Consider the following 24,850-nt stretch of genomic DNA (forward strand, 5'->3'; position numbering starts at 1 on the left):
GGGGCCATATCTAGAAAGAAGTTGCTATAGCCGATGTCAGGTTACTGCCTATGTTCTCCTGCAGGATTTTTATGGTTTTGTGTCTCACAAATTATGTCTGTAATCCACTTGGAATTTATTTTTGTGTATGGTATAAGAAATTGGTCCAGTTTCATTCTTGTGCATGTTGTTATCCAGCACTTGATCAAAAGAGCTTCTGCGCCGTAAAGGAAACAATCAACAAAGTTGAAAGACAACCTATGAAATGGGAGAAGATGCTTGCACATGACAAACCTGATAAACAGTTAGTATCCAGAATGTATAAAGAACTTACACAACTTAGACCCACAAAATGAGTAATCCAATTAAAAAATGGGCAGAAGACATGAATAGCCCTTCTCCCAAACAAGACATGCAGATAGCCAGAAGGCACATGAAAAGATGCTCAACATCACTGATCATCAAGAAATACAAAAAGAAATAAAAATCAAAACTACAATGAACTATCACCCCACATGTGTCAGAATGGCTAAAATTAACAGCACAAGACACAGCAGGTGTTGGTTGGTGAGGATGTGGGAAAAGGGGAATCCTCTCGCACTGCTGATAGAAGTGCAAACTGGTGCGGCCTCTCTGGAAAACAGTATGGAGTTTCCTCAAGAAGTTAAAAGTAGAACGACCCTAGGATCCAGGAGTTGAACTACTAGATATTTTCCCAAAGAATACAAAAATATTAATTCAAAGGGATACATGCATTATAGCAGCATTATCTATAATAGACTAATTATAGAAATAGTCCAAGTCTCCATCAACTGCTGAATGGATAAAGAATATATAGTGAGTGTAAATACGTGTATATACAATGGGAATATTACTCAACCATAAAAAGAATGAAATCTTGATATTTGCAAGGACATGCATGAAATTAGACTGTATTATGCTAAGTGAAATAAGTCAGTCAGACAAATACCATAGGGTTTCACTCATGTGGAATTTGAGAAACAAAACAAAGGAACAAAGGGGAAAAGAAGAAAGAAGGAAACCAAGAAACAGACTCTTAACTATAGAGAACAAACTGACAGTTACCAGAGGGGAGAAGGCAGGGGATGGGTGAAATAGATGATGGGCATTAAGGAGTGCACTTGTCATGATGAGCACCGGGTGATGTATGGAAGTGTTGAATAACTACATTGTATGCCTGAAACTAATACTACACTGTGTGTTAACCAACTAGATTTGAAATAAAAATTTAACAATGAAGATAGCTTAGAAAATGGGTTTCAGTTCATAATAGAACACAAATCCATGAAATTCAAGGAGAAATTCACAAGGAGAGAACAGAGATGCGAGGAAAAGAATTTAAGTTGAAAGGAAGTGACTGACTAAAGAAAAAATAAACTTTTAGGAGGAAAGTAACTGTATTACAGTATTTGTTGGAAATAGCAGGAGGCAGAATTTTAAGTTAAAAAAACTAATCGTGTAGACACTTAACATTGATAAACAGAGAAAACAACATGGTTGACAGAGATGTAATAAAATAAAGATCTACTTTGAGAATGCGAGTTTTCTCAGAAAGAGAACAATTAGAAGAGACAAAAAATGTAAATCATAATTTTGAAATAGTTGGATGTAAGGAGTTAAGGCAGTTTTTGATTTTTTTTGTAATAATAGTCTTACTTTATTTTACGACATTTTTAACAACCAGAAAAAGAAGTAAGAACTATTCTTGTTCTCATCATGCAGAAATAATCACCGTTTTCAAGCACAAAATACTGCAAAATTGTCATCATAACAAATTTACGTTATTTTCAAATAGAAATTATTCTAATGTTATAGTCTCCGTGATAAAGACACTATCTTATTCACCGTTCAGAACCTAAAACAGTTGCTTCTATATAATAGTGTTAGTAAACACTTGTAAATGAATACTTTTTTTTATGTAACACATGTTTATAAAAAGAAAAACCTATAATCACCCTGCTGTTGTAATTAGTAGTAAATTTTAGTACTAAATATCTTACCAGACTTTTGTTCATCAGAAATGTGTACGTATATTTAAAGAGATACTATGTATACACTAAAATGCGTATTTAATATTGTTTGAATATAGTCCTCAGTCTGTCTTAGGAAGCATAATTTTTCAGAGATCGTCAGAGTCCAGGCTAGGTTCAGAGAGGGGGATATTTAGCTTGTCCATCTTGTTCTGATCTTACTCATGCTTTAAAATGAAATCGGATGTTGCACTAACATCAGACCTGATTTTTTTCTAATGGAAAACATGAATATGAGTGTATTCCAGTAACCCTGAGTTACATATAAAATATCTGGTATCTTTTAAAAATGCTTCACTTTCCATTTATCCGATCTGGTTTCGTAAGAAGACTCGTCTTCTTGGAGAACGATATTTACCTTGCATATTTTACAGAGTTGTCTAAAAATGTGGTAAAGTGCCCTATCTGAACATACGTTAAAATGTAATTCATTATAAAGTTATGATTACTGTTTCCAAGAAAGGATCTTTAGAAGATTCTCCCTCATGGCAAATGCTGCTTCATCACACACAGACCCATTTTAATGCTCTCCTAGTGGTATGATCTGTGAAGCAGTCATAAAATACGTTATACTAAATATTCTTTATACTTAAAAGTGATTCTTAAGCTCTTGATCTATATAATACCTGAAGTATCCAGTGACAACATAGTGCCCGATTGGATCGGATCTGAATCATAATGTTCTGCTCCCATGCAGTGTGCATTTCTATTGGAAACTCTACGACTGCATTGCAATCTGAGGCCAGTAGACAAATGAAATCCTTGATTTACCTGCCTACAATTTATAGGCATAGGATTTATATCTGAACTCTGCTGAAATAAAAATAGCCGTACTAACGGTGGTAAAAACTGTTTCTTATTTAAGTGTAAATCAGAGAAGGTGGTAAAACGAAATAGTAATCATTGTAGCTCTTTTTTCACTACATTATCTCTCATGGTGAGGTAAGATAAATTGCGTGAAGTATTGGAACGATTCTATATTTAGTTGATCTAAAAGTGGATTTGTTTACTCATACGTGGCTAAATAAACTGATGAGTGGATGCAATAGAATATGATTGACATCGACAATGCATCATTCTTTCTACAGCTCTGCAATACAGTATTGAATGAAAAGACCACGTTGGAAAAGTAACAGGTTTCATTAATCTAGATTTTGAGAACGTGCAAAAGAAAACATACTTTTATGAACAAATCTATTCAAGTATAAGTATAAAAAAGTTGAGTGAGAATTGTAAACTCTTACTTCAATATTGTTCAGAGCTGAGTTGAGAAACATTTTCCCTGTATCTATAAAACATAAAAATGTGAAATAAGGCTTCTAAGATGCTCAGGGAGGTTATGGAGACAGCGGTAGGGCACTAGTTTTCAAATTTAAATCCAGCTTAACAGTAGAGTGTAACATGCAAATTTTCTTTCTCAGCAAAGAATGACTTTCAGGGCCATTTTCTGAGTATATGTACCATCCAAGATTTTCTTCAAAAAATGTATAGCAGGGCAGAGAGAATTTTATCTAAATTAATGAAATAATGTGGGTGCCAGAGAAGTGACCTTCTTTTGTTTTTCTCATAAAATATTACCCAACGCAATTCTATCACATATTTTCTACTTATCATTACAGAATTACATTTTTGATGGAAATAGTCCCAGAAAACCACACTTTTGTCTATTTGGCCCCATGATAGTGACATTTGTGAAAATTACCTCAATTGTTAAGCTTACTTGAAATGACTATTATCTGCCTGTAGCAGCACTTAGATTTGTACTTTTAAATAGAAATCTGGTTGAGCTCAACAGCATTAAAAGTCAACAGACTTTTAAATCCAGTCTCTTCTCTGAGGCAGTCTTTTTATCTCTAAAAAGGCAAGGGGGTGAATCTCAGGTTAGGAAGACTTGAAAGCTATTTCTTACATTTTTAGTGCCATTATTTTGTGTGTGTGTGTGTGTGTGTGTGTGTGTGTGTGTGTGTGTGTGTGTGAGATATTTATATTCTTGAAACTCATACAAAAATAGCTGCTGTTTAGCATGATACATAAATATTTTTACTAGGAGATAAAATGCTTGTTGATTGACATGTCACATACTTGGAATTTCAGCATTAAAACATTTTCATTTGGGTTAAAATTCATTTTCCAAAACTATTTTCCAAAGAAAACCAATTTACCCCAACCTAGTAACATATTAGTAAATAACAGAAATTAACACAGATTAATTTATTTTGAATCTGGTTTTGTTTCGCAGGTGCTTGATAGATGGGCGAATGGTACACTTATAAAAGATACTAGGATCTGATAAATCTGCTAAGGTCATGGTGATGAAACGAATGATATACTGATAAGAAAAAGGGATTGCAAGGAAGTAAGTGTCCATCAGGAATTACGACTTATACCCAAGCTTTGTTTTGAGAAACGAGATGAATACAGTAACATGTTCCTTCTTTTCATATAACCTAAACATGGGCAAGCATATGTTCATACATAGGCTTGTGTGTGTGTGTGCACATATATTGATATTTATTAAAACCATCAAAAATTTTCTGTAAATGTATAAAATTTAGGAGAGTAAAATTAGGGAAAATACTTTGTGTGTGTGTGTGGGTGTGTGTGTGTGCATATATACGTGTGTGTGGATATATGTGTGTGTGTGTGTAATATATATATATATATATATATTAATATATATATATATATAATCAAGACATCTAGAGTATTTTTTAGCCTCCAAACTTGGTTACCTTTACGTTATTGTAAAATTATCAACAGAAAAAATACATTTTAAAAAGACGAGACTTAGAAATTAGTGTTAGTTTATGCATCAACACTTTAACTTAAGAGTTCTAATACTGAGTTTTCAATTGAGCAACTATTTTTCTATGGAAAAAGAAATCAGTTTCTTCCCTTATAAAAAGGGGAAAAAAAGTGCCTTGGGTATAAAATCAAACTGTCTATAGTGTGATCAGTCACGAGCTTAGAAATGTCACTCTGCAACGTTCAGTCATTAATTAGTGTCTGGTGCAAAGAAGGCAGGTGCCAGGAGCCCCTCCTGTACTAGGCTAAGTGACAGCTTCCCAAGGATAAAGTCGCACAGACTTCTGTGAGGAAGAGGGGTAGCCAGCAGGCAGGGAAAGGGGCAGAACTGAGGGAGGAAGCCAAGGAGGGTTATGCACTGAAGTCTACTGGGAAGCACTTTAATTTGCAAGAGGGAAGAGCTTCCTTCATGACTGCTGAATAGAAGAGGCCTGAGCCTGTCCTAGGAAAGTTAAGCTGCTTTCTGTGCATGAGCCAGCCTCCCTCCCACCCTTGAACTTGTGTGAACTCCTCCTGCAGCCATGAAGAGTACTGGGAGAAGCGAGGATCACCCAGAGTCCCTGCTGCTAGTCTCTGGAATACAAACAATGTTTGAAGTCCCTCTGTCCAGACCAAGTGGTTGGAGTCTTTGCGGGGTAAATTCCTGACCCAGACATGAAGGGAGATGCTGAGAGCAAAGGACAGAGCTGTGAGGATGAAGTTAGGGTATAGAATGTTGGCGTGTGGAAGAACATGAGGAAAAGGATTGCAATAACCTGGATAATAAAAAATTAAAAAAAAAAAAAACACCAGCTAAATGACAGGGGCCAGTCAGGGTGGCTCTGAGAAGGAACTGACAAAGAGGTCACATGATAGCAGCAGGAACTGCAGGGAGAACACCAGGCTATAAGCAGCTTTCCGCTGATCTCTTGGGATGCCTGGGTGACATTCCACAGAAAACAGCTCCTGGCTTTCTTCCCAGCACTGAAGGAAGCACCCGTTAGTCAAAATCAGCTTGTTTCCCTTGCTTTAAGACGAAGGCTTCAAAGACCCTGCCTGGGTCGATGGTCAGGAGACCACATGATGGTTTGGGGAAACTGGTTTTAAATTCCGTAAGTGGACGGTGGGCGCGGGCCCTGCCTGGGCAATGGTAACCCGCTGGTCCTCGGTTCCCGCTTGGGGCTCTGTGGCCGGTCCTGCCACTGTGTTTGGGCCCCTGCTTTGCTGGGCCCACTCCTCTCCTGCCCTCCCAGATCCTTGCGCCCAGCTCCTGACCCTCCTAGGCAGCCGTTGCCCAAGGCCTCGGTGAGGGGCAGCCCCTGGCAAGAGCCTTCACATCTGCCCAAACACTTCCGTGGCCATAGATGGTGGGATGAGGGATGGGAGCATAGCTGTGGTCGCGCTCCTTGGGGGAAGATAGGCGGGCAGAGGAACTGGGTTTGGGGTGAGCACCTTGGCATGCTAGGAGCGGACCACCCTGCAACCCCGGACTCCATTTCCCGGGCCTGAAGACTATTTTTGTTTTAGTTACCTGTCGTCCACATCTCTTACCCATTCCAGTTTTCCTAATTATAGCATGCGTTTGTGTGCGGGGGTGTGTGACTGTGTGATTGTGTCGTGTTTGTATGTGCATGTGTGTTAACTTACTTTCTCCTATCATTCCTAAAATGCAAGCTCCATGTTTGTTGGAAATTTCTTCACTTCTTGCCTTTTTGTTTTAAATTTTTTTTTAAGGTTTTGTTTAGTTTTGAGCGGGAGAGACAGCATGAGTCGGGGGGGGGGGGCAGAAAGAGAGGGAGACCCAGAATCCCAAGCAGGCTCCAGGCTCTGAGCTGTCAGCACCGAGCCCGCCATGGGGCTCTAACTCCCCTCCAGTGCTTAACCGACTGAGCCACCCAGGCGCCCCTCTTCACTTATTTTCTTGTGTTGTATCCACAGAGCCTAAAAAGCATGCCTTATATATGGGAAGCACTTAGAAAACATGTTGAATGGATGAAAGATGAGTACAAATGGCTTATCTATATTAGCAATCCATGTCTCAAGTGTATCCTGACCTACTTACAAGATAAGAAATGTATGACTTAATATAGCAGTCAAGATGTGTCTACTTAAAGACCTATATTTACAGGAAAGCCCGTGTGATATGTGTATACTGGAAAATGATACAATTTGAGTAAACTATATTAAAATACACATAGTTTAAGTCAATCTAAAACTCTAGGTGTTAATAAAACCCCCGTAATTTCAGTAGTTTTTCTTAACATTAGAGCAGTTACATTATTGAATAGGTGTGTTGAAATCTTGTGAAGAGACACAGACACATCTAGGTAATCCAGCCATCTGAAAAAAAGTTTATGAGTATCAATAAAATCAGGTTTGCAAGCTTAGACTTTAAATGATGACGTAGGAGTCTTAGGATTCATGGTGTACAGAAACTTCCTGTGGAAAACATGAAGAGAAATAGTTGACTTGCAAATCAATATTCAAAAACGAAGGTCCTGGGGCGCCTGGGTGGCTTGGTCGGTTAAGTGGCCGACTTCGGCTCAGGTCATGATCTTGTTGTCCGTGAGTTCGAGCCCCGCGTCGCGCTCTGTGCTGACAGCTCAGAGCCTGGAGCCTGTTTCAGATTCTGTGTCTCCCTGTCTCTCTGCTCCTCCCCTGTTCATGCTCTGTCTCTCTCTGTCTCAAAAATAAATAAACGTTAAAAAATTTTTTTTTAAATTAAAAACAAAATTAAGATCCTTTGGGCAGACGGATAATGATGTGAAAGCAGGTCAAGACATGATGGTTAAGGTTTTTGAAATTTGGCAATTACTGCTGGTGATGAAGTTGTAGGAAATTTCAGTCTTCATCCCCAAAACTAAGGTCAGCCTCACATTGAACTATCTTTTTAAAAAGAAAATTAGGTAGTACTTGGTAATCCTTATGCCTGTGTTCAAGGATCATACGAAGGGGTGCTGATAAAGAAGAAAGCTTGAACCACAAGGCTGACTAAACAAAATCACTAAGCTCTCTATTAGTCTCAGGAGACGAACAATCCAATGAGGTGACAGAGGGTTGCTGACTCAAGAAATCCTTGACTTGCAGATTTGTCTTCAGTTTCCTAAATGGGTTTTTAAGTTTGTGGTTGGCTAACATTAACAAAAGAATTCTGGGTTCTACAGTAGATTCGGAAGCACATAGGCAATGTTTATAACATTCTTCCATTCAGTATGGTGTCATATGCATTAGTTTTACTCACACTCAGCATTTTACTATGTAATAGAAGGCATTCGTCACCATCCAAGACAGCTATAATTGACTTTCTGCAAGATGGTAAGTGTGCTTCAACACAGGTTTCCTTTCCTCTAAGGCTCAAACTCTACCCAGCCAAAATTAAAAAATGAGTACTTTGTCTAGCAATGACCCATGCTAGGGTCAGACCCATCCCATTTATGTCATTAGGGTTCTTTTCTAGCTAACTTTTGAGTCCTGCTAATACACATCCTCTAACAGTTTTGACAATGGGAAGATAACTAAGTGATTGGACATACCTTCTCTGCAGTGCATTTATAAATGCAGCATTTATGAAGTCTTGTCAACATCTCTACTCACACTTAATGTACCCCATAAAATCGATACATGTTGTAAAAACTGAAGATCAAAAAGCTGAAGCTATTTGTTGCAAGTTGCCTAGCTGGTAAACACCACAGCCAAAGTTCAAATATTGGTTGTTTCACTCAAAATCTCTAACCAAATTTGCTAACCAAAATGTTACATTGTGAGGTCTGTCTTAGTGTTTGTTTTTAGCAGAATCTGGAAGCTGGTAGCCTTAAAAGGAATATAAAGTGTTTTTATTGATAGTTACATTGATTATACAAATAATTGCACATTGAATACTTAAGGAGATTATATAATCGACAGGGGCTTTATCGCAATAAAAATGCCACTGGAAAGCTTCAAACAAAAATTATAAGTCTTAAAAAAAAAGAAAAATGGGGGACTTGATAACCATTCAATCTAAGAAGATGGGAGGCATCACAAATGGAATAAGAAAACTGAACCCAGGATCAGAAATTAAAAAAAAAAAAATTAAAAAAAAAAAACCCAACTTGAATAGAGTATACACAAGAGCCTTAGAAATACAAGACCTTGGGGCACCTGGGTGCCTCAGTCTGTTAAGTGCAGACTTAAGCTCAGGTCATGATCTCGCAGTCCATGAGTTCGAGCATCGCGTCAGGCTCTGTGCTGACAGCTCAGAGCCTGGAGCCTGCTTCGGATTCCGTGTTTCCCTCTCTCTGCCCCTCCCCTGCTCACACTCTGTTTCTCTCTCTCTCTCTCCCTCTTTTAAAAATGATTTAATGTCAAAAAATTAAAAAATACATCATCTTAGACACCTCTATAAATGAGGTTAAAAATAGCTGACGCAGGATAGTCTTTTGAAATTGCATCTTGTTTGTGTGTGAGAGAGCGTGCAATGCAACTGAATACAGCCTATTGATGAAATACAAATAAAGTCCCATATGATTAGAAACTAGAGGAGTGATGATCACTTTTGGGTGGACTGCGTGTTGGTTTATATGAGAATTTTCCCAGCATTTTAATATTTTGTGCTCACAAGCACCAACAGTTGAATGCAACAGTGTCAGCTGAAGGCAACAAGCACATGATGCAGATCCACTCCACGTTCTTCCTTTTTTTGCCTCAAGCTTGGACTTGGAAGTGCTAGCGGGTGGTCGCCATTAGTCTCCCCACAGTTCAATAGTGTCAACTCTTCTTCCCACCCCCTCTGTTGAGCTTTCTTCACAATTTAAGATCATGTATTTGTAACAGTGCTCCCTTATTCGATGATCTGCCGTGTCTTTACCTGTACTAGTATTTTTCCTTAGTAATTATTGTTAGGATTCTGGCTGTAAGTTCCATTGATACTGAGGACACTGTTCTAATCCTATTGTTCCTCATAGGTGTTTGATTCAGCAACATGTGAAATTTTTAGCAACATATCCATTAGATACATGATAAATAACTTGTGCTATGGGAAAATTTTCAAGATAAATGTAGAGTTTTTCTTAAAAAATACATAATAGTATGCATAGTGTGATTGCATTTTGATATGAAAGAGAAAAAATGAAACTGTATATAGATTTACTCTTGTATCACAGAATATATTTAAAAGATCTCCAGGTGGATAACACAAGGGTAACTACCTAGGTGTGTATCTCCCAATATTTCCTCCTGAAACTAAAAAGAACAAGAAAAAGAACAGAGAATGTACTAAAGTCATGCTTTTTGCTTTCATAAGTTGAAAATGGAGCATGCTCAAACTTCAAAATAAAAAAAAAGGGGGGGGGGATAAGTAGAGAAGTTATTAGATCCCAGTGGACACTATATTTTAATCCTGCCCTGCTGCAAGGCTTTGTGTTGAAGAGAGCAGACAGAAAGAGGGGGAGAGAAAGGGATGGAGGGAGAGAGAGAGGGGCGGTGGGGGGAGGAAACCCTCGAAGGGAGAACAGGGGAGTGGGCAATAGATCTAAAGTTAACCTAAAACCATTGCCCTTAAGAGTGTGACAGCTGTAATAGTAAAAATACTTTTTAAAAGTAAAGTGTTCTGAATGATCACAGCGTGATTTTCATAGAAGAAACTTAAGTTCTTGCATTGTGAATTGGCTGTCTTTGAAACACATAGCATTTGAGAAAAAGAAAAGGAAAAGGAACGGTATCCCTTGGGGAGAAATAATATAACTAAGATTTTAAAATACCATTTTGAGTATCTTTAAAAAAAAATAAATGAAGACCCGAATCTACAAATTAAAGGGCAAATAGGAGAAAATTATCTCAGAATGATTAGGTCTTAGAAGTATACTTGTGAAACTATTAAACTTTGAAGATAGAGATGAAAAAAATATTCGAGTTCTTTAGCCAAAAAAGATCAAATAGCTTACAAGGCCAAAAGGATGAAGGTGATATTCGATTTTTTTAAAAGCAACATTCAGAGCAAGACCGTAATGGAGCAGGATATGCAAAAGATCATTAAAAGAAAGTGTGAACCAAGGATTTTATATCTAGTTAAACATTCCTTAAATAAGAAGGTTATGGAAAAAGTTTTAAACATCTATGAATTTAGGGGATTCTTGACTAATGAGACCTTCTTAGGGAAACTCGAATGAGCTCCACTAAAACAAGAGATGCCTGGGGAAATTTCAACAAAAGGACAGATACTGAGCAGTTTAATATATGCAATTTAAATTTAATGCTAAAAAGTGGGGATGGGATGGACTGCTAATGTACAAATTCTGTATAGGGTGGCATAGTACATTTTTTTTAATGGGAGGAAAAGATTCAAAGAAGGAATTCGAATGAGAGCATTAATTCTTTTTAAATTGATGTATAACATTCTACTAAAGTATACTCCTTGATACATGTATAGGCAATAAATAGGAAATAAAAGATGCCACTAAAATCGGGCAAAGCGGGTATTAAAAGTTGGAATAAGAAAACTGGGAACTAAAGGGCACTGGGGAGTCTGGGTGGCTCAGTTGGTTAAGCGGCCAACTTGGGCTCAGGTCATGATCTCATGGTTCATGAGTTTGAGCCCCACATCAGCTCAGAGCCTGGACCCTGTTTTGGATTCTGTGTCTCCCTCTCTCTGACCCTCCCCCATTCGTGCTTTGTCTCTCTCTGTCTCAAAAATAAATAAACATTAAAAAAAATTTAAAGGGCTTTCACAGGGTATAAATACAAAGGTAATTAGAACAAAGATACAAACCTTCCAAAATATAGTTTTTAGTTAAGATTTAATCATATAAAGAAGCATAAATTAAAACACAAACCTGAATTATAAAATCTTGTTACAGAAATAAAACCAAACATACCAACGGAACAAAAAATGGGAACGAGCTTAGCTTACCTACTAAAAAAAAAATAAAGATATTCAATTTGTTTACAAAACAAGGCCCGATTATGTTACTTTCAAGAAGTAGGCTGAAATCGATTACAAGGACAAAGTTTTAAGGAATGGTCAAATGTATGTTAGGCAAATAGAAACAGTAAGAAAGTAGGGATAGCAGTTATATTATCAGACCAAGTATTATTTAACCCTACAAGTGTTAACAATGAAAAGGAACATTTTTAAATGGTTAAATCCCATTGGAAAAAGAAGATGTTGATAAACCACAATAATTAAGGTAGAGAAGAAACTTCTCTAAAAGACCTTAGAAGCAATGACATCATGGGACAAATGAGCACCCCAGTCTTCTTGATGTTGGTTTTTAAAGCCATCCTCAAATAAAATAACCAAGGCTCCTTAAATAAATGGTTGATTGCATGGCAAGGAGAGAGCAAGATGAGTTTGGACCATCTTAGGGTATAAAAAAGAAAGTAGGAGGTGCTCAGTCTATAAAGGAGGCATTTCAATCAGACAAAACATTATTTTGGTTAGATACATAGTCGGTACCTACTGTTAAACTTCATTCTTTTTGTTGCATTGTTTCCACTGTATGAATATATCAAAATGTCTGTATGCATTGCGTTGTTGATGGGCACTTGGCAGTTTCCAGTCCAGATCTATTTAGGACTATGTTGCTATGATTATTTTTGTACATGTCTGTTAATCAGCACGTGTACATGTCTATTTTGGGTATATGTTTAGGAGGAGGACTGCTAGGTTACAGGGAATGATTCTGTTCAGCTTTGATAGATACCACCAAACAGTTTTCTAAAACAGTCATCCCAGTTTACTTTCCCATCAGCAGTGTCTGAGTTTTACTTGCTCCATATTTTCTACAAATTCTGTAATCTTCTTCCTTTCTATGTTGGTCATTCTGACTTTTTTAAAAGTCAGTAAAGAGAGACAGATTATCTTAAAGAAGTGATAGTCAAATGACAGGAGACCTCATAGCAGTTACTCTGGAAGTCAGAAGGTAATAGAAAATACATCGTGAAACAAGCCTCCCAGATTCTGTCCTTGACTTTCTGTAGCCTATCAGTAGCTCAACAACCTGAGTCATTTTATCAAAACATCAAGTCAGATCCTGTAACTCCTTGTCTCAAAATTATCCATTGGTTTTGCCTCTCATTTTAAGTGAATAGCCCAAATTCTTTTTAATTTTTTTTCAGTTTATTTATTTTTGAGACAGAGACAGAGCATGAATGGGGGAGGGGCAGAGAGAGAGGGAGACACAGAATCGGAAGCAGGCTCCAGGCTCTGAGCTATCAGCCCAGAGCCCGACGTGGGGCTCAAACTCACGGACCGCAAGATCGTGACCTAAGCTGAAGTCGGATGCTTAACCAACTGAGCCACCTAGGCGCCCCCAAATTCTTTTTTAAAAAAAAGTTTATTTTGACAGACAGAAAGTGCAAGTGGGGTAGGAGCAGAGAGAGAGAGAGAGAGAGGGAGAGAGAGAGAGAATCCCAAACAGGCTTCACACTGTCAGCGCGGAGCCCGATGTAGGGCTAAATCCCACCAACCGTGAGATCATGACCTGAGCTGAAATCAAGAGTCAGACGTTCAACTTACTGAGCCACCCGGGCATCCCAAAGACAAACTCTTCATAGAGTGTAGTAAGACCTTTGTGAATTGATCCCCTCTTATGCTTTGTTCTACTTGCTTATTTGACCCTGACCACTTACTCTTAATCACACACCAAGCATATTCCCTCTCATGTACTTTGAATAGGCTGTTCCTTGGCCTGGAAAATTCTCCCCCCTCCCCCCAGATGTCTACATGGCTTCCTTGTCAAATATTTTCTCAAATTGCTTAAATAGCAACCTTCTTGTCATACCCTAGCCTTTTTCCTGCATTATTCTAAATTATGCCCATCTCAAATATGTTTTTTTTATCTTAAGCTCATGTGATACATGAATAATTTGTTAATTTTTTAATCCACTATTGTGTAGCCACAGCTTAAAACAACTATAGCATAAGAAAATCTTGAAAAATTAATTGTTTTTTCTCAGTGGGTTCGCCACCGGAACACAAGTGTGAAAATCACCACTAAACCTGAATCAAAATGGCAAAGGAAAAGACTCCTATCAACAGTATCATTATTGGGCATATAGGTCAGGCCAGTCTACCACTTCCAGTCATCTGATTTACAAACGTGGTGGACTGACAAATATCTACTGAAAATTTTGAGGAGGCTGCTGAGATGGGAAAGGGCTCCTTTAAGTATGCCTGGGTCTTGGCTAGACTGAAAGCTGACTGTGAATGTGGTATCATCGATACCTCCCTGTAGAAATTCGAGACCAGCAAGTATGATGTAACCATCACTGATGCCCCAGGACACACAGGCTTTACAACCCTGATTGTACTATCCTGACTATTGGTGCTGGTGTTGGAGAATTTGAAGCAGATCTCTCCAAGAATGGGCAGACCTATGATCATGCCCTTTTTGCTTAAATACTGGCTGTGAAACAATTGTTAACAAAATGAATTTCACTGAGACCCCCTAGAGCCACAAGATATAGGAGCAAATCTTTAAGGAAGTCTGCACCTACATTAAGAAAATTGGCTACATCCCCAACATAGTAGCATATTTGCCAATTTCTGGTTGGAATGGTAATAATGTCCTAGAGCTAAGTGCTAACTAACATGCTCTGGTTCAAGGCATGGAAAGTCACCAGTAAAGATGGCAATGCCAGAGGAACCATGCTGCTTGAAGCTCTGGTTTGCATTTTCCCACCAACTTGTCCAACTGACAGGCCCTTGCATCTACTCCCCCAGGATGTCTACAGAGTTGGTTGATATTCGTATTGTCCCTGTGTGCCAGGTCGAGGCTGGTGTTCTTAAACCTGGCAAAAGTGGTCACCTTTGCTCCAGTCAATGTCACAACTCCAGTAAAGTCTATTGAAATACACCATGAAGCTTTGAGTGAGGCTCTTGCTGGGGACAATGTGGCCTTGTGTGTCAAGAAAACATGTGTCAAAGATGTTCATCGTATCAGTGTCACTGGTGACAGCAAAAATGACCCACCAGTAGAAGCAGCTGGCTTCGTGGCTTAGGGAATATCCTGAACCATCTAGGCCAGATCAGTGCTGGATACGCACCTGTGCTGAATTGTCACCCAGCTCACATCTCTTGGGAGTTTGCTGAGCTGAAGAAGATTGATCACCATTCTAGAAGAAAAGCTGGAAGATGGCCCAAGTTCTTGCTATCTCGTGATGCTGCCATCGTTCATATGGTTCGTAGAAAGCCTATGTGTTTTGATCGCCTCTCTGACTATCCTTTTCTGGGCCACTGTGCTGTTCATCACGTGAGATGGACAGTTGCTGTGGGTGTCATCAGAGCAGTGAACAAGAAGTCCGCAGGGGCCGGCAAGGTCACCATATCTGTCCAGAAAGCTCAGAAGGTTAAATATTATCTCCAATACCTGCCACCCAGTCTTAATCACTGGTGGATGAACAGTACTGTTAGTGTCAGTTGGCCATTTTAAGTTTAAATAGAAGACTGGTTAATGTATTGTAAACCTTGAAAAGGAAAGGAGGTTTTGTGCACCATTTGTGCGCGCGTGCGTGTGTGTGTGTGTGTGTGTGTGTGTGTGTGGCAGTTTTAAGTTACTAGTTTGTAGAATCTGTACTATTTAAAGGAAACAACTTGACCAAAAATCTGTTGCGGAATTTTGAGACCCATTAAAACAAAAGTTTAATGAGGGGGGAAAAAAGAACAATGAATAACTTAACAGAAACTTATATTGAAAACACATTTTTAAGCTTATAGTTACCTGTCTGAAGGAAATTGGTGTGATTTCCTCTATTTGCTTAAAATGTTTCTTTCCTTCTGGTTTTCAGAGGTTTAATTGTATGTGCCTGCTTGTTCTTTTTCTTAGTATTTATATTACTATGCTTTCATACTCATTTTTGAAATTGTGGCTTGATAAGTGTCATAAATTTTGGAAAATTTTCTGCTTGTATTTTTTTTATTTTAAAAAAAATTTTAACGTTTATTTATTTTTGAGACAGAGAGAGACAGAGCATGAATAGGGAAGGGGCAGAGAGAGAGGGAGACACAGAATCTGAAACAGGCTCCAGGCTCTGAGCTGTCAGCACAGAGTCGGACGCGGGGCTCGCACTCACCGACCGTGAGATATGACCTGAGCCGAAGTCGGATGCTTAACCGACCAAGCCACCCAGGCGCCCTTCTGCTTGTATTTCTTAATACATCCATTCTTTCACCTTCTGTCTTCTGGAACTGCAGTTACACAATTTTCCATGTTTCTATCACATATATGTGTTCCTTTCATACTTTTCTACAATTTCCATCTGTTTTCTTCATATTTATTTCTGGATATTTTCTCATTATTAGTCTTTGATGTCGCTAGCCCTCTCTTCCGTCTTATCTGCAACATCTGGTTGTGGTGCGCATGTTTTTAATGTCTAGAAATATTTGCCTTTAAAAAATGAGATGCCAGTTCCCTGGTGAAATTATCCATCTTTGTAAATCTATTTTATTAAAGTTATTAGTAAAAGTCCATTTTTGAAAACTCCAGTAGCTGGATTACTTGTAGATTTATTACTTTATGTTCTTCCTGATTTTTGTCACTTGGTTTTCTTTCTTGTTGCTCAGGATAGTGTTTACTGAATGCAGTATACATGAACAATAGCAAAGGCTCTAGATGACGTTTTGTTTGTTTCCCTACCACTACATTTAATTTTCTTCAGCTCAGGTTTGTCTTTCTGTCTGTTGCTCTGTTTTGCCTTCTAGAATTTACCTCTTTCAGGAGCTCACGTAAAAGCCTGAATTTTAACAGCAGCCTCTCATTCTTGTCCGGCTGTGATACCTATTTCTGTCTTGCAGCACTAATTCTGGAAACTCTGATTAGTGTTATAACCTCTCGGGTGTCAGTTTTAACATTCTCAGCATCTCCTCCAATGCATGTATTGTTGATTTCAAGATGAGATTATGTGAGGACTTTGGGGCTCATTTGATTTGATTTCCAAGATAGTGATACTTCTTAAATCCTCGCTGTCTCTGTATTTCTCTGACAGATTTAAACACCTTAAATAACCCACTTTATTTGTTTTCATTTCTGCAAGAAGAGTTAGTCTAATACAAGCTATATCATTCTAGCTAAATGTGGAAACTCTCTTTACAAATTGATTTGGGGTTAAAATTTGCGACTATTTCAGTTGACGGCATGTTGTGCCGATTGAGGTCTCAGAAAAGAGAAAAAAAGTGCTTTTATTTTTAGACCAATACATATTAAACTCAAATACCTTTCATTCTTTTGAGTCAGGCTTTTAATTTTAATAACAGAGAATGTACTGATGACTTCCAATTGTTATGGTGATTGTTTTCTTGTTGTACCGTGACGGTTTAAGGAAGCATCTATATCTGGAGAGAGATACATACATACATACATACATACATACATACATACATATGTACCCATGGAGAGAGAGAGAGAGTTGGGAGAGATCTTTTTTTGTGACAGCAATATAATCCTTCTAAAAACAACAACATATAATAATTGTCCGCATTAAGCAAAAGAGAAATAAGAAGCAAGACTGGCTACGTAATTTGTCATAATTTAATGGAATTCAAAATGAAGATGCGGGGCCCTTGTTTAAAAATGAAGAATTTCAAGAGGCCTAAAGCAAAGCTTTAAGTAGATTTCAGAATAACAACTACTCCTTCTTTATTTCTAAATTTTATAAATAGGCTAGGGTTGAGGCAACTCTAAAACTTGCCCTCATTGTTATGTTCTAAGTAATTTCTGTAATGATGAGTTGTTGGGTGCCCAGTATGATATGTAGGCAGTAATACATAATCCACTAGGGAAAAAATCTATATAATAGGAATGTATACAAGAGGTATTTTTTTTAAAGGATATAGGTGAGCTGTGAAGGAAAATAATTTATACCTCTCTGACCATAGTTAGAAAAAATACAAAAACATATTTTTATATATTAACTATAATGTATATTTTCTTCTGGAGAACTCTTCTGAGAGCTGCCTACTTTATTAAAAAAAAATTTTAATGTTTTATTTATTCTTGAGAGAGAGAGAGAGAGACAGAGCCTGAGTGAGGGAGGGGCACAGAGAGAAGGGGACATGGAATCTAAAGTAGACTCCAGGCTCTGAGCTGTCAGCACAGAGCCCGACATGGGGGCTCAAACTCAAGAGCCATGAGATCAGGACCTGAGCCAAAGTCAGATGCTCAACCGACTGAGCCACCCAGGCACCCTGAGAGCTGCCTATTTTATGCTTAGAACCATTGTTTTCATTCTGCTGTGTTAGTCTGAGCCCAAATATCCCCAAAAGTACAACTTTTTTTTCATGTCATGATACTTTTCTTGGTAAAAATTAAATTGTGTGTAAAATAGGATTATATGGTTTTATAACCCTTCTAATTAGAAACATTTGACAAAAGTGAGTTTCAACATTGCTTGATAAATATATAGATATATATGTATATATGTGTATACATATATATATGTATATGTATATATGTGTATATATATAGTCAATGACTTAATTTTTCCCCCCATACATCATATTTTCTCATGCTTTAACATTTTTTATTCTCTTCCCCTGGCCCAAAATGCTTTTATCATCCCGATTTAAATGGCAAATGCTTAGTTTAATTTCGGGATTCAGTTTAGACAAAACATCTTGTTGGAGCTTGCTGGCAGAGTTCTGACTATCTCTGTGCTCCCGTGGCATCTCACACAGACTTCCAGCATAATCGGTTGTTAGGTGGACAATATCATGTACTGTCAGTGTGGCTGCTTTTTATAGCAGTGCCCTGCTTTATTAATCTGTGTCATCTCAGCCTGTAGTAGGTGTTCATTAAATAACCATTCGAGTCAACCGAAGTGAACCATAACTATTGGGTTCCTAATTTCACTCATCAAACATTCCTTGAGTGCCCACAATTTTTTAGACAATGGACCAATACTCCTCAGCAAGCCAGATTTGTCACTGCCCTTAGAGAACTTCAAATACTAGCAATAAAAACTAAAAAGGAAAAAGAACTAATTTGACAATAAATTTCATATTTAAACAATAAATAAAAATTAAAATTAAAAATTAAAAAAATAAAAATAAAAAACTTCTATTGTAAAGTCAAAAAAGAAAAAAGATAAATACTGTGATCATAGCTCTGAGAAGAGTAATAGTGTTAAGGGCATGTAATGGCATCTTAGGACCCCAGAATTACTTATCTTAAAATCAAGTTGTTGAAGTGATGTATTTAGTATTAGCCCATTACAGATTACCAGAAAGATTGTGCAGGCATCTAATCTTGTTAAGTCTATTTTCCCTTTGTTATTAGATAATGATGTCATCTCCCATTTGCTAATTTCAGACTTTGTGATTGCCTTGGTATTCATATGAACCCTGGGGCAAAGAATATGGGTCTGCACTTTAAAAAGCATGATTAGATACCCAGGTTTTTCACGTTATTATCTCCACTATACTCCCTTATTGGTGCTCCCTGGCCTCCCCATTAGGAGCCTAACCCACCCCTCCTTGGCCCCACCAAGCCAGCACGGAGTTAATACTGCCTCCCTTCAAACACGAAGGAGAAAAGAAAATCCTGTAGTTAGGTTTCTATAAAAATCTGAAGATGTAACCCCAGTGTAATTTTCAGAAATCTAGGCCATCTCTTAAATTGATGCCTTTCTATTACAAATGCCTACTATCTATTCTTTCAGAATATTAAAATAGAGAGCGATACACAGATAAGAAAATAGAAAATCATATGTCGACATAAATGTGCAACATACTATAGTGTTCAGGCTTTTAAGATGTAGGTAAAATTATAACAAATGTCCGTCAAAACCTTTTAGTCAATCACTTAAAACTTAGGGAACTAGGTTGTTTAAATGTGGTGTCAGTATCACGTGAAGTTATAAGTGGAATGCACTCTAAGACCACCTGGTTAGTCTGATGGTTTGCATTTATGCCTGTATAAATCTTCATCTGTACATTATTCATACATATAGCTAAAGTATGTGTTCTTCAAATCTGACTTTTCCTAATTCAGGGATGGATGATAACTTACTGGTTTACATCATTAAATGCATATTAATTCATGTTAAATATCATTTATGGGAATTTAATGTATATTAAATTACCATCGTATTAAACTATCATTTAGTCGTCATCTTCATTTGTAAAATGAACATTCTCAGCTTTGGCTAAAAGCTATATATGACTTAAAAAGTAAACAGGGTCTTGGAGGGCATGCCAAATGAGAAGAGCTTTTGGGCTCCTACACCTACTCTTCGTTGTTGCCTTACATTTTCCAAGAGCGGCTTTCTTATCATGAGTGATTTTACTAATTTAGTCTCCGTTATTTTAGGGAAATTGATATTCAGGCAACTTTAGGGGACAGGTTTACTGTATTCAGGATTAAAACTCTTGAGAAACACCCGACCCATTTTTAACTTTTCAGTACAAATCATAAATTACAGAGAATCAAAGTTTCTCCAAAGCCAAGGGAAAAATTCTTCTCCTTAGGTAAGATAATACAGCCCATATATAGGATGGGCCACCATGTTTGAAACTTAGGCTCTCTCTATGTGTTTGAATAGTTAAGTGATGATCAGAGTTCTGATTTTGGGAGAAACTTGGGAGAGCTAACCTTAAAGTCCTCAAATTCAAATAAATGAATGTAATTAAAATTTGAGTTTTGGGGTTGGTATTTTTCAGTGGACCCCATGATCATCTAATCTTTTTGCTAACATTCTTAAAAGACGGAAGCCACATTTGGATAATTTCATCTCCCCTACCCATTGGGGGAGACAGAAGATTACCTCATGTATATACTTTGGCCTTTGATCTTGTAACACTAGGCCTAAGTTAGTTTAGAAAAATAATTGTAGTTTAGATGAGCTAAGATTCTTCCTTCCTAAGAGCAAAGGATTGATATAGCAAATTAATTTTAATACATTATTTCTAAAGTGTATATGGCCAGAGGTATGACATAACAGATCTGTGTTTAAATTTAAAGTTGGTTTTTAACAGTCTTAAGAGAACTAAAACACGACACAAAAATGTCTCCATTTTTAACATCAAAGGAAACTGTGTGTGTGTGTGTGTGTCTCCTACAGCTCAGACCCATTCTGGGCTAAAGAGAATATTGAATAATGACTTCTTATTAAAATAAAATCTAGAAAAGATTTCAACCCTACTTAACCTTTCCTTTTTGAACTATGTATTTTAAGTATAAAAAACCCCTCAAAAATGATTATTCTTATCAATTTTGCTTTCAGTCTCTGGGGACCCACAAATTAAAAATTATAGAAAAAAAATCACAGAAAAATCCAGGTCTTTAGGAGAGTAAAAATAAAGTAACTGAGGGGCACCTGGGTGGCTCACTTGGTTAAGTGTCTGACTTTGGCTCAGGTTATGATCTCACGGTCTGTGAGTTCGAGCCGCACGTCGGGCTCTGTGCTGACAGCTTAGAGCCTGGAGCCTGGTTCGGATGCTGTGTCTCCTTCTCTCTCTGCCGCTCCCTTGCTCGCACTGTGTCTCTCTCCTTCAAAAACAAATAAACATTAAAAAAAAAAAAGCAAGAAAGTAACTTGGATTTCTTCCTAAAGGCATACTTGTGTTCATTGAGCATACCGATTGGTTGAAATCATCATTTACGTATATGCTCATCTGCATAATTTGCAGGGCCGAGGAGAAAACGAAATTGTGAGGACTTGTATTAAATTATTAACATTTAACAACCACAGAGGAGCATGAGACCAAGTGTGGGGTTCTTCTGGGTTCGGAGCTCTGGGCTCTGCGTGTGATTGCCCAAGTTGCATACCCATAAAGCTACCTCTGCTTCTATATTTTCAACATAGTTGCTTCTCATTCTAAAATGGCTTGTGACTTCTTTCTCTTTTTCCATTTTAAACCATACTGGTGCTTATCAGAGGGTAGATGTATATTTGCTAAAAATGCTAAATGTTTTCATAATTTTTTGATAGGAAAGAAGAATTATGTTCTGATACATTTTGGTAAGTGAGTTTATTGGTTGGCATATATATTCAAGAAAATGATCCTTGGTTACTTCATTATAAATACTCAGGGGCACCTGGGTGGCTTCATCAGTTTAGCAGCGAACGGTTGGTTTTCGCTCAAGACATGATCTTTCTGTTCATGGGTTTGAGCCTTGATACGGGCTCTACACCCTCAGCATGGAGCCTGCTTGAGATTCTTTCTTTCCTTCTCTCTCTGCCCCTCCCCACTCATGAGCTCTCTCTCCCTCCCTCCGTCTCTCTCTCTCTCTCTGTCTCTCTCTCTCAAAATAAGCATTTAAAATAAATAAATATGCAGTGACGTGAAGCCAATGAAAAACTTCGTACTTGAATTGGTACCAGTTGCTCTGTAATTGATTTATTTAGATGAAATCATTTATCCCATGTCTATTACACCTAAGAAATTATTTTATTTAATATAATTGCAACGTGGGCTAAGTTGTGTTAAGTGCCCGCTGACAAATTGAGACCAATGAGATGTAATAAAGAAATTAAAACTATTACATTTATATGAAAGTTAACTGTTAAATTTGATTACAGGCGGAACATGGAAGCAAATTGAGAGTGAGTCAAGTTCATAACTGAAAATTATGTTAGAGTTACTTGAAATTAATAGAGAAAAAATAAATTAATAAACATAAGAAAATGATCACATTATGGCCTACAAAAATAGCTTTTGCCTATATTTGAAATGTATACATCATTTTTTTTAAGTTTATTTATTCTGAGAAAGAGCACGAGTGGGGAGGGGCGGGGAAAGAGTCGGGGAGAGGATCTCAACAGTCTGTCCACCCCCTGTGTGGAGCTCCACACCGTGCTGTAGCTCAGGAGCATAAGTTCATGATCTGAGCCAAAATCAAGAGTCCTCTACGCTGAACTGACTATGCCATCCAGGCACCGCTGTAATAAGTTATTAGTCTCATAACTAAAATTTCAGACAGACATGTATATAGTGTGTTGATTTATTTTGTTTTTTCCCTGTTTAATATAAAGCCATGTGTATATGCATGGTGAAAAAAATGGTGAAGGAATCATAACTGAAAGCCAGAGTCCTAGCTCAGCCCAGTACCTTCTCAACAATGTAACTGTTAACTGCTTATCACCAAATAACAAAGTCTCTGTTTTTTATCACTGGCAATTATGTCATGACTTTGTGTTATGATAGCTGAGGCATTATATCAAAATCACTGTCCTGTCACTGTTACTAATATTCCTGTCTGGTGGTCCATGTAGATAGAGAATTTTAGGTTCCAAATCATACTTTACAATCAAAGTGATCAAGATACTGCACAATTTTATTCGTAGATTCTACTCTGATGAGAATCTTTTTTTAAATGTATTTTATTGTTTTAAATTTTTTAAATGTTTATTTTTGAGAGAGAGAGAGAGAGAGAGACATGCACAGTGGGAGCAGGGGAGGGGCAGAGAGAGAGGGAGACAAGGAATCCAAAGCAGGCTTCAGGCTCTGAGCTGTCAGCACAGAGACTGAGGCTGGGCTCAAACCCATGAACTGGGAGATCATGACCCGAGCCCAAGTCAGATGCTTACCAGACTATGCCACCGAAGTGCGCTTTAAATGTCTGACTCTTGATTTCAGTTCAGGTCCTGATGTCACAGTTTGTGAGTTTAAGCCCAGCATCATCAGTGTAGAGCCTCCTTGGGATTTTCACTGCCCTCTCCTTTTTTTTCTCTCTCTCTCTCCCTCTCTCCCTCCCTCCCTCTCAAAATAACAAATAAACTTAGGAAGGAAGGAGAGGAGAAGGAGGGGGAGAGAAAGAGAAGAAAAGAAAGGAAAAAATTATTCCACGTATGGGCTTCCTGTTAACCACCCACCCTCGCTTCCCGGCTGTGTGCCTTATTTTCCTCCAGACCTGCGTAGTTCTCCTGAATATATTATTTTGCCTCTTCCTCCTCTGCTTCATCAGTAGAGAAGTGCCCCCTCATCACTTATTCTTCCATAAAAGGATTTACTTGTGTTCCCCATGGTGCTCCCCCTCCCCAACTCACTCATCCCCAGATTTCTTGGCTGTGACAAGTACATTTGCTTACCCTCATTTTAAATGGGTCTAAAGAAGGATAACAGTCAATATATGTGCTCAGATCCCTCTTCCACACTTATCTTTATTCCTACTTTTACCCATTCGTCTTTGGAATTTACATTTTCTGTATCTTCTCCTTCATAGCCATATTTAAAATTTAAAAAAAAAGTACGTTCCTGTCTTCTACCTCCCCACATTTCATTCCTTTTGATTTTGATGAACTTTATAATTTTGAAGCCACTGCCTATTTAGAAATAACGCAGTGATTTTCACTTAAAATGATTGTTTATATGTTTTTTTCTGTCATTTATTCTTTAATCTCTTTTATCCTAGGCTTAGTTTGTCTTAATATAAACAATGTTTAATACTTTGTACCACAGTCTACCAACAGTAAACCTTCTCACTCATGCTTTTGTCTGGAAATGTTCTTTTTCTCCTTAGTCTTCAATCATATCCTAGTGGCATATGAATACCGAAATTGTTAGCACTAAGCGCGTGGAAAATGTTCTCTAGTGTCTGGTCTGGATTGGAAATACGAACTCCTGTCATTGGTCTAAATTTTTATAATTTCATGTTTACAACTAATATCCTTTTCTATTTTTTTTTTAATTTTTTTTAACATTTATTTATTTTTGAGACAGAGAGAGACAGAGCATGAACGGGGGAGGGTCAGAGAGAGGGAGACACAGAATCGGAAACAGGCTCCAGGCTCTGAGCTGTCAGCACAGAGCCCGACACGGGGCTCGAACTCACGGACCGCGAGATCATGACCTGAGCCAAAGTTGGCCGCTTAACCGACTGAGCCACCCAGGGGCCCCTCCTTTTTCTATTTTAATATTCTTTTTTGCTTTTATTTTCTCCTTTTTTTAGTATAATGTACACATATATGGAGTGTGTCTATATAAATACAGGTATACATACAAAAAGACACATATATCTCCCTATTTATATATCTACAGAGAGAATAACTTACTGTGCTTCCTTAATGTGAGGGTTAATATTTTTCGGAAATTCTAGAGAATTATCAATTATTTCTGTATTTAA

The 24,850-nt window shown here is 37.7% G+C and overlaps 1 protein-coding gene and 1 pseudogene across 1 annotated transcript; one reads left to right on the top strand and one right to left on the bottom strand.

Annotated features, from left to right (window-relative positions):
* Positions 1-5,186: 5,186 nt before the first annotated feature.
* Positions 5,187-6,369, bottom strand: LOC123607250. Its single transcript, XM_045496391.1, is given in 2 exon segments — positions 5,187-5,798; positions 6,109-6,369. Coding segments are annotated over 2 exon segments (873 nt in total).
* A 7,432-nt stretch (positions 6,370-13,801) lies between these two features.
* Positions 13,802-15,223, top strand: LOC123607251 (annotated as a pseudogene).
* Positions 15,224-24,850: the final 9,627 nt, after the last annotated feature.

This window comes from Leopardus geoffroyi, chromosome A2 (assembly GCF_018350155.1).
Source record: "Leopardus geoffroyi isolate Oge1 chromosome A2, O.geoffroyi_Oge1_pat1.0, whole genome shotgun sequence".
In the NCBI taxonomy this organism is placed as follows: Eukaryota; Metazoa; Chordata; class Mammalia; order Carnivora; family Felidae; genus Leopardus; species Leopardus geoffroyi.